Raw genomic sequence first — 11,484 nt, forward strand, 5'->3', positions numbered from 1 at the left:
GTTCTACTTAGTGACTCCCAGTACTTCAAATTAACTGGCACCAAAACTAAATTATCTTCCCCATCAAACTTTTCTCTCTTGTGTTTCCTATTTTTATGAAAAAAATAAATTAATTAAAGAGATGGAATCTAGAGTTCTTCCAAAATAGTTACAGAGGTAATCCTTGTACTCTCTGCCACCAAAGTTTTTAGAATACACGCCCAAATGAATATACTGGTTTGTTGATTTAGTAAAGATTATGAGTTTCATATGTATCTGGAAAAAATATTCACTCATGCTTACCAAAGGAATGGAAATTAAAATGAGGCAGTGAGGATTTTTGCCTATTAAACTGGCAAATATTTTATAAGTGTAAAATATTTTATGATGATCAGCCATGCTGATGAGTTTGTAGCAAAATGAGTTCTCAAACCAAATCTTATTTATTTTTTTTCAAACCAAATTTTAATTAAACTTTCTGGAGGGCAATTTATCAAAATGTATCCAAGATGCTTGAAATCTTTTATAATTAAATTATGATAAATTGTGATATGCCCATATGATGCATTATTATGTAATCATTAAAAATTTGGCTTTCAGGGGCACCTGGGTGGTTCAGTTGGTTAAGCGTCTGACTTGATCTCAGCTCAGGCCTTGATCTCAGGGTTGTGAATTCAAGCACCACATCGGGCTCCACACTGGGCATGAAGCCTACTTTAAATAAAAAAAATTAGGCTTTGAAAAAATATTTTAAGACATGGGAAAATATGTTGTAATGAAAAGTCAGGATTCAAAGCCATGTACATGTATGGTATGGCATGTTAGTATTATGAATAAATGAATACATTTATGAAATACATTTTATTTAGGTTAAAATTTCAATTTTTGTTATGCTTTCACTTGTTTTTTGTAAGTTCCACTTTTATAAGAAAAAAGATATATGAATGGTAATGCCATTAATATTGGGAAAAAAGAATAGGCTTTTTCAGAATATATTTTTAGTTTTCAAATTTTATTTCTAAAGTACCTCACTTTTTTTTTTTTAATGTTTTTATTTATTTTTGAGATAGAGAGATACAGAGCATGAGCAGGGGAGGGGCAGAGAGAGAGGGAGACACAGAATCTGAAGCAGGCTCCAGGCTCTGAGCTGTCGACACAGAGCCTGATGTGGGGTTTGAACTCATAGAGTGTGAGATCATGACCTGAGCTGAAGTCAGACGCTTAACTAACTGAGCCACCCAGGTGCCCCTAAAGTACCTCACTCTTAATGGCACTAATAAAGAAGTTCTCTCCTTTTTTCTACTATCCGTGCAAATTCTTGGCACCTTTTATTTTTAGTTTTAGAATATTTAATATATAAAGTTTTGTTGATTTTCCAAAATTGTAGGATTAGTTTGAGTTAAAGAAAATAAAGTAGCATATTAGAAAGAGATCTGGTGTCATAAAGACCTGAATCTAAAGCTTAGTTTAACCACTCACTCACTCTGTGTCCTTGGGCAAATCATTTAATCTCACTGAGTTTCAATTTCCTTCACCTGATAAGGGAAGAATAATACTTTACCTCAAATAACTGTTGTGAGGCATAGGAGGTAACATGTTAAGCTCAAAATATGACTTCTGGCACACAGTATTTAAAGGCTGTAAAATTATTAGTGATTGTAAAGAAAATCTCATTTCATCATTCCCTTAATTGATGAACTAATACTTTGAACATTTAATGAACATAAAGACAGAGTATTTACAGTATATTACAGTGTAATATACACCATAAGTCTTTGAGAAAAGCACATTACCAATAAGTTAACTGATTAAAATGACCTGCTTTCTGGGCAGTCGGTTGAGCATCCAACTTCGTCTCAGGTCATGATCCCACAGTTCGTGGCTTCGATCCCCGTGTCGGGCTCTGTGCTGACAGCAGAGCCTGGAGCCTGCTTCAGATTCTGTGTCTCCCTCTCTCTTTGCCCTTCACACTCCCCCCTCTGCCCCAGCACTCTGTCTCTCAAAAAAAAAATATTAAAAAAATTTTTTTTTAATAAAATGACCTGTTTTCAATTTAATTCATTGTTAAAGAGTGTACTGTTTTCTTCTTTTCAGGTAAAGGACTTATCTTCAGACACACTTCTCCAACAGCATGATGATTTGGATTTGGCTTTGGATAGTTGTTACAGTGGAGATACAGTAGTTATTTTTCCAGGAGAATATCAAGCTGTAAATCTTGCTTTATTAACTGATGACATCATTATAAAGGGTTAGCAGGGCATCCTTTACAGTCTTTTTATAGCAACGTATACTGGAAAAATTGTATAAGCATGGGTTAATCAAATTATTGGAAATTGTTAAAGAGTTTATGTAACACAAAAATCCCTTATGTGCCCTTTCACAACTAAGATTTTCTCATCTGTTCATGAGTATATTGCCTGTACAGATGACATTATTTGGGCATAATGTACCAGAGCAAAACAATGAGACTACGTCTTCCCCTGATAATGTAGCACTACACGCACAGAGTCTAAAAAAGATCAAAACCAGAAAAAAACAAAAAACCTGTTTGTAATATTTTCTATTTGCTCCATCTATATTTTTACTCAAACTAGTTTTTCTGTCTGTATTGCACTTCTAATGACTTTAGTAGGAAAATGCAATGTAAGGCTATATTAAAATATACTCAGCATTTTCTCAGAAAGGTTAGTTCACATGCAGACTTGGCTGAAATAGAAGAATAGAATTTACTGCGGCACCTGAGTGGCTCAGTTGTTTAAGTGTCCAACTTCAGCTCAGGTCACGATCTTGTAGTCCGTGAGTTCGAGCCTGCATCAGGCTCTGTGCTGACAGATCAGGTTAGAGCCTGGAATCTGCTTCGGATTCTGTGTCTCCCTCTCTCTGCTCCTCCCCTGCTTGCACTCCGTCTCTCTTTCTCTCTCTCAAAAAATAAACATTGAAAAACAAGATCTTAAAAGAAAAGTAGAATTTACTAAATTTCATTCAGGTTCTGAACCTATTTAGTAACTTTAATTCTGCCCTTTAACATTGAAGTAAGGATATTCCTACTGTGTGGCCAAAAGAAAAGAATGAGGTGACTTAAGCTTTGCCTATCAGTTCAAAAATTGAGCAAGGGTGCCTGGGTGGCTCAGATGGTTGAGCAAGTGACTCTTAATTTCAGCTCAGGTCATGACCTCATGGTCATGAGATTGAGCTCTGCATCAGTCTCTGCACTGAGCTTCATGAAGCCTGCTTGGGACTCGCCCTCCCTCTTTGCCCCTCTCCCCTGCTTGTCTCTCAAAATAAACTTTTTAAAAATCTGAGCAAAAATTTCACTAGAACTTGATGACTGTACCCAGTAATATTTTGGGTAATAAGGAACATATTTTTAATTTTTAAAACTTATAGTCTTCTTGAAGATTCAACCCCTTCTTTTTGGATTGATGTTAAGTGTAGATGATTGCTTTGACTACCCTAGATCAAAATTGTGGGCATGACTGCATTAATCTTCTAACCTAATTCACGAATCTCTGCCAGTCTTTTTTAGTTATGGTAATTTATTATGGCTTTAAAACCAGGTTATGGTAAGATAGCTTTTATATCTTAGATATTTTGTAAATGACTGCTGATTATGTAATGGGAAATTTTGGAAAATATATTATGGAATGTGTATATTGAATAAATACCATCGGTACATTTCTATTGATTATAAACCAATATTCTCCCACCATGGCATCAAAATATGGACAAAAAGATTACATTATAGTTAAGTATCTTATTAGTTAACAACCTGATACTTACATACATATTGTTTATTAAAAATACATGAAAAGAAAAACTTAGTAATAACAGGTATTACCGAATGACTAAAGGACTTTAAACTTTGGGATCACTGATTTAACTATGTGTTTTTGTCTCTATGAATCAGGAGTTGGAAAAAGAGAGGAAATTATGATTACATCTGAGCCTTCTCATGACAGTTTTGTGGTGTCTAAAGCTGATAATGTGAAGCTAATGCATCTATCTTTGATACAACAAGGCACAGTTGATGGTATTGTGGTGGTGGAGTCTGGTCACATGACTCTAGAAAACTGTGTATTAAAATGTGAAGGAACAGGAGTGTGTGTTCTGACAGGGGCTGCTTTGACAATCACAGACAGTGAAATAACTGGTGCCCAGGTAGTCCATTTTATAAAAACAGCTTTATGTTGACAATAGATAACTGAGTGTCTTAGTGTGCAAAGGATAGTAGTTACTTCATCCCTGAATTGAGTTCTAATCAAGCTTAGAAACTGATAAAATCAGGACAAGTACACAGCATCATAGTACCTATAGGGAAAGCAAATTGCCTAAATCCAAAGTAAGCAATTATTAGCTTTAAGTGTGGTTCTTTAAAAATCTAGGAATTGGTGGCTGTAAAACAGATCATGGGTCAGTTATTTAACCATTTACTTAAAAAGTCTTCAAATAACAATCACAAAGCTCATTAAAGGACTGGAAAGTTGAACAAGATTAAATAAAGGAAGGGTAAAAATAATAGGACCCTATTATAGAATGACTTAATTTTCACTAACTTTCAGCAGCACTGAAGGATTTAGAGTATATAAAAGTAAAATTTTATAACACTGGAAAGAATTGCTTGAAGAGATTTTTGGCTCCCTTCTCGAGGCTTCATTTGGGTGGGAGAGCAATGTGACTCAATGAGACTAGTGACCTCAACCCTCCTTCTAGGCCCAATGATCTTCTAACAGTACTAGTTTTCAACGTTTCTAACATTATCTCTACAATAAATCATTACACACACAAACTATCATATACTTTTCTGTAACTTAGTGTGTTGAGAGTGCTGACATAGAATTACAATTTTCAAATCTGAAGATAATTTTGGAGAGGTATATGTGTGTTTTGAGATTGTTTTATTTGCTTTTCATTTACAGGGTGCTGGTGTTGAACTGTATCCTGGGAGCACAGCCATTTTGGAAAGGAATGAAATTCATCACTGTAATAACCTCAGAACCAGTGATAATTCAAAAAGCACCTTAGGTGGAGTTAATATGAAGGTATTATCATACTTCGTAGTATAGAATTGTTGTAACAATTATAGTTATCATAAAGATACCAAAATACTACTTCTAGACAAAGTTTAGTTTAAATGTTATCATTGATTTGGAAAAGAATAGAGATAATTAAAAATATGGCTTAAATGATGGCTGATATAAAACAATTTTAGTTTATAATGTAATAATTTCAACTTAGATTCTTAGCAGATAACTTTGATAAAGCAGAACGCTTTTATAAAAATGTTTTAGATTTTTCATTGGGCAGATCTGAAATATGTTTTAGAAAGTAAAGCAAATAAAAAAATAATATATTAAGAAATACTTAAATCTTACTTCCAGAGTTTGTAAAAATAATTTAAGCTAGCCAATTAAAACATTAATAGCAGTAATTTATAAGTGAAAAGCCTTCCCATTCCTTTCTACTTTCACAAATTCTACCTGTCTAGGTCCCTCTCTAGACTTATATAGTTAATGAAGCTTTTCCTTAGAACTCTAGTTTACATATAATATTTCAAATTATTTTTATATTACTTGAAAATTTATCATTTTCTATACCTGAAATCATTTTCATATTTATATTAAAAGCTTCATGAGATACTGTATAAACTAAACCAAAAACTTCATTTAGTAATTCTGCAGTAAATATTTTTGTAGTTAATGTTACATTAATTAGTCTGAAGAAAATATCACTTGCTCAAAACTGAGATTCAGTTGTTTTAAAGACACGTGTAAACCCAACAATTCTAGAGTTCATATATTTTATTTTTATAGAAATTATTGAAAAACTCCTTTCCTTGAATAATTTAACAGGTTCTTCCAACACCAAAACTGAAGATGACTAATAATCATATTTACAATAACAATGGCTATGGTGTAAGCATTCTTCAACCAACTGAACAATTTTTTATCATAGCAGAAGCCTTCAACAAAGGGGCAGCTTCAGGGGATAAAAAAGACGACAGTATGCTCTCCAGGGTAATGCAGAATCTGAACCTGGAGATGAGTAACAATAAAATAGAAGCAAACTTGAAGGGGGATATCAGAATAGTCACAAGTTAAAGCATCTGGATTTATGTTAACGGTTTATATTTCAAATATTTGTTTAGTAAATCTCATATCCCACAGAAATGGTAGTTTTAATTAAATTCAAAACCTATTTAATTAAAAAATATTTAAACATCTAATGCTTTCATTGAATGATTCATTTTAACTTTTTAAAATAACAGCTTTGAGATATGATTCACACATCATAAATTCACCCTTTTAAAGTATATACTTCCACACTATTTAGTATACTTTTGATAGGTATCACCATCATCACTATTTAATTCCAAAACGAATGTGTTTTCATCTTCTTAAGAGAGCAAGAGCGCGTGCATGCGTGTACACATGAGATGGGCAAGGGCAGAGGGAGAGGGAGAGACAGTCACAGGCTGCATGCTTGCTCGGTGCAGGAGCACGGAGCCCATGGCGCGGGGCTCCATCTCATGATCTTGAGATCACGACCTGATCTGAAATCGAGAGTTGGATGCTTAACTGAAAGAGCCACCCAGGAGCCCCTGGAGGAAACTTTTTAAATCTCTTTTGAGGAGAATTAGGATTTGTCTGCCTTTGACCCAGAAAGTTGGTTAAGATAAGTGGTAGCAGAATAATGACCTTCCCAAGGATGTCCACACCCTAATCCCCAGAAACTGTGAATACATACCTTACATGGCAAGAGGGACTCTGCACATGTGATTAAAGTTGAGGACCTTGAGATGAAGAAAGTGTCCCTGATTATCCAGGTGGGTGCAATCTAGTCACATTTGTCCTTAAAAGTGGGAGAGGGAAGCAAGAGGGTGGGTCAGGGTGGTGCAACTGGAGAGGCGAGAGAAACTGAAAACAGGAGAGGGACTCAATCCATTGTTGCCTCCTCTGAAGGTGGAGGAAGGAAGTCACAACCCAGGGAACGTAGTTGGCCACTAGAAGCTGGGAGCAGCCCACGGCTGACAACCATCCAGGAAACAAATCTCAATCCTACAACTGCAAAAAACTGCATCCTGCCAGCCACCCAAATGAGCAGGGAAACAAATCCTCCCCTGAAGCCTCCAGAAAGTTCCTGTCACCATCTTGATTTTAGCCCAGGGTGACACCATGTCAGACTTTTATCTACATAAGTGTAAGATAATAAACTGGTGTTAAACCTTTAAAGTTGTGGTCATTTGTTACATTGGAAAGGAGAGATGGGAAGGTGAAGGAGGGAGAAAACTTTGTGAACAATCAAATTTCTTAGAAAATCTAAAAAATGCTTTCGCATGCTTTAGGGACATGAGAATAGGAGGGGAAAAAAAGCAAACACAAAAACAAAAAAAAAAACTACTCTGAAGTGAGCATAGGAAAAAAGAGAAATAGACTGGAAACCAACGGCAGCAACAGATAAAAGGCAGATGACCCGTGAGTGAGCAGTGTGCTCTTACAAAGCTATTGCTTTTTGCTCACTCTCAAAAGATCCTGTCTTTGTCCATCACCTCTTCCTGAAGCCAAAACAAGGAAGTGGAGGAAGAGGATTAGAAAGGAAAATTCCTCCTCTTATAGCTCATTAAATTCACTATAGAAAGACTGTTCTTGTTAAAGCCTCCGTGGACAATACCTTAAATTATGTCACCCAGTTAACAAGACCTTGTGTAAAAGAATAAAAAGGCTACTGATGAAACTGAAGAATAACCTTGCCTTATTCAACTCTCAGCCTCAAGAGATCCTCTACAGCAACAGTCACCTTCGCTGAGTTACAGGCAACACACAGTAAAAGTCAAATTAAGGAAGGAAGATAAGTGTTTGAGGCTGAGTGCTTATTTCCTTTTATAAACAAAAATCCATGGTTCTTCTGCTTTGTGAAAAAGGCCATTTTTTGTATCTTAGAAAATGAAACCCCTATTTTAGAGGGAACATAAGCCATCTAATTCATTTATTTTTAATGTTTATTTTGGGAGAAAGCATGAGCAGGGGAGGGGCAGAGAGAGGAAAGAGAACACCAAGCAGACTCCATGATGAGTATGGAGCGTCAGGGGCAGGGGGCTTGATCTCACCACCGCGACATCATGACCTGAACTGAAACCAAGAGTCAGATGCTTAAACCACCAAGCCACCCAGGCACCCCAGCCAGCCATCCAATTTAGACATAATGCCTAACTTCAGTTACAGTTACGTGTAGCCAGGTGATTAGATCCTAGCTGGAGGGAGACATGCAAGTTGGAATAATGTGCACAACTTTGTAGAAAGGTCCTATCCCTTCTGCTTGGCTGGAATTCAAATGTAATGGCTTGAGAAACAACTGCTATCTTGGCCCATGTGGTGATTCTGAATGGAAACCATACAATGGTAAAACAAGATGGAAGAAACATGAATTTCTAACATGAACACCTACCTACCAGCCCTACCATGAAAACCAACATGGAATATCTGTTGACCCTATACTGACTACCTCTGGACTTCTTGAATGAGGAAGAAATGTTTCTGTATTGTTTACTTCTTACTTTGGATTTCCTGGTCTCCTACAATTGAACCTAATTCTATATAATATAGTGCTATTGTGTTGTCTTACTTTATTCCAGTTCCCAGCAGATAAATGGAAATGAATCAGGAATTGGCTATAAACTTAATTTTTCCCTACTATCTACATAGACCACCTAAGGCTCTTATTGGACTAAGTATCAAAAACAATGTTAAAACTACATTTGTTTTGGGAGGGGGGGCATGCCTAGGTAGTTCAGTTGGTTAAGCATCTGGGCCACCTAAGTGCCCCTCCACTGTAAATTTCTTAGAATATAGGCCTCAGGTCTTAGGAACATTGCATCCCATACAGTACCATGTATCCTAAGTAGTAACTGCTAAATAGTTTTATTTAAAAATTTTTTTTAACATTTATTTATTTTTGAGACAGAGAGAGACAGAGCATGAATGGGGGAGGGTCAGAGAGAGAGGGAGACACAGAATCCGAAACAGGCTCCAGGCTCTGAGCGGTCAGCACAGAGCCCGACGCCGGGCTCGAACTCATGGACTGCGAGATCATGACCTGAGCTAAGTCGGACACTTAACCGACTGAGCCACCCAGGTGCCCCAATAGTTTTAAAGAATGATACTAGGGCGTCTCTGCCTGTGCTGAAGGCTGAGATTTACAATCCAGGACTTTTTAAGAACATTTCATCAAAGTTGCTGAGGATGAAAATGTTAGGATTCTAGAGGTCAAAGACTGATCAAATCAAGGTTAGATGAGCGGCCTGTCGTGTGCAATGAAAAGGGATGAGTTTGAACCTCATTTTTGTTTTTTGTAATACTGGCAGTGGGAGTGGAAACTTCCCATTTCATTACTATGCCAGTAGCAGCTAAGGGTAGAACCTCAACTGAAGAGCACAATGGGACCCACAATGCCAAAGCCTGCTGTCAGTTTACAAAGTAGCAGCAGTGAAACTGGCTACAAATCAAAGGACGGAAAGGCATTCCTCTGGCAGCACGGGGTACAGAAAAGTTGCTCTGATTATAGGAGAAAGTTGCCATTCCTTGCAAGACAAATGCCCCGAAGTAAGGGTTCTCTTCTAGATTCAACAGCTACACCCAGAAAACATTACATTTGAGGACAGGGGTATAATTTTTCCAAACTATTAAAATGAAAGACGAGAAGACTATACAAATATAGTAGTATACTTCAGTGGATTGAACTGAATCAGGTGTTCTTAAAGTGAAGTACATAGGGGGTTGAAGGGTCTGTGATCTAGTGAAACTTTTAAGTAAAAAATTTTGTGCATGCCTTCTGGTGGGGAGTCACAGCTTTCATCATATTCTCAAAGGAGCCTCTCAGCCCACAGAAGCTTCTGACCACTGACATGCGTAATATTTAAGTCTCTTTTCACATATTCTTTACTATTCAAACTGAAGCCTAAAGTGGTCTTGTAACAAAATTATGTTGCTTTTTCTACAGAACACTCATTTGTTCTGTAGAAAACTTGGGCAACTTATAACTATTTTAATACCAAACATTACAAAATTTTTTTATCATTTTTTAGATTTTGCATTTGTATAAGGTGCACTTTTACTTACCAATAAAATTCTGAAGCCATTGACAGCTATCATTAGCATACTAATTTAATTTGGAAATGCTTAGAACTATTACTAGTGCCAAAAAACTTTAGATTTTATTTATATCAGAGGGTTAATCAAATCCTATTGTACTTCCTATTATTTTAAAAAGATAAAATATTTTAATCATTTCAATTATTACTAAAGTATTAAAAATAACCACTAAGTATACATAGTTCATATTTTTATAGGTTAGTATGCAAGATACTACATAGGTTTACCAAAGTGAGAAGTGTTAAACACCGGATTATATAATTTCCTTTAACATCTCTATAATTTCTAGGTTTGAAGGGAATATGTGATTTCAAAGTTTGGAAATGCCTGAATGATCTCCCATTAAGATTATCCTACGGGGACCAACTTGTTCCACTTTGCACAGTACTTTCCCAGTTTTAGTCGTTTCCATGTTTCAGTCCTGGGTAAACTGGGACAGTTGGTCACCCTAATTAGTTCCCAAGTAGATTCTTTCCTAAAAGCTAAATTATCACTAAGTAGTTCAATAACTGTAATCAGCTCTGATTCAGTAGTAAATTTTCTTCACATGATTCAGAATTTACACTATACCAAATAGGACAGTCTACAAATATCACAGGACACAAATACACTTCTAATTAACTTGCCTTTCAGGTAAATCCAGTGGGTTCAGGCACTTTTTGCAGTCAAAACCAAAACCATCCATCAGTTTCAGGGTAATTCACACTTCCATTTCTGGCGGTGTTTCTCTTATCCCAATTCTGCTTCTAAAATCAGAGGCAGGGAAACTGGCTTTCAAATATGTGCTTTGCCACACACAGTTGAGGTCCTCTTTCTAGGTGTCTGTGCTGACCCTAAGTGGACACAACTGTTGTGGTCTCCTGGTCTGTTCCTCTGGCAGAGGTGAGGTCCAGAGGATTTTATGTGCACACTCACAACATAGAGGAGATCCCATCAAACTGTAGCTGTTGTTTAGGGACACAGCGTTGACAGCCTCTTGACACAAGACTACGCAGAGCATGGTTTCCCGGAACTGGCACATCGGCTTATTCCCTCTCTGGGCCCAGAGGAATCTCTGCGATTCCCTTCTGTATCACCCTCAGCCTCAAAGAAAGCGACTGAATCATCACTGCTACAATCTTCAAACTGAGAAGTACACAGTGAAGATACCATCACACGACAGGTCCATTCTCATCCCGGCCTAAATTTCTAGCAGAGGAGACCCAGTTTTTTCAGTGCCAACTTTCCCTACACTTCCAAACCCCAATGAACGTGTGTGGTGAGCAGCAACTTTACACCCTTCCACAGATCTTTCTCCCCAATTCTTTCACCCTGTGTCTAGCCCTTTTCATCTCCTGAATGGGAAAGGGGTACAATCAGC

General features: G+C 36.8%; 1 protein-coding gene across 1 annotated transcript in view; it reads left to right on the forward strand.

The window, feature by feature from the left end:
- The window catches only part of SHCBP1L (SHC binding and spindle associated 1 like), a 37,365-nt gene extending 31,163 nt beyond the window's left edge, over positions 1-6,202 (forward strand). The window contains exons 7-10 of the mRNA XM_047839739.1: positions 2,074-2,227; positions 3,887-4,137; positions 4,896-5,018; positions 5,829-6,202. Coding sequence (XP_047695695.1) covers positions 2,074-2,227; positions 3,887-4,137; positions 4,896-5,018; positions 5,829-6,077 — 777 coding nt within the window. The 3' untranslated portion in view covers positions 6,078-6,202. The remainder of the gene's footprint in view (positions 1-2,073; positions 2,228-3,886; positions 4,138-4,895; positions 5,019-5,828) is intronic.
- Positions 6,203-11,484: the final 5,282 nt, after the last annotated feature.

This window comes from Prionailurus viverrinus, chromosome F1, assembly GCF_022837055.1.
Source record: "Prionailurus viverrinus isolate Anna chromosome F1, UM_Priviv_1.0, whole genome shotgun sequence".
Lineage (NCBI taxonomy): Eukaryota > Metazoa > Chordata > Mammalia > Carnivora > Felidae > Prionailurus > Prionailurus viverrinus.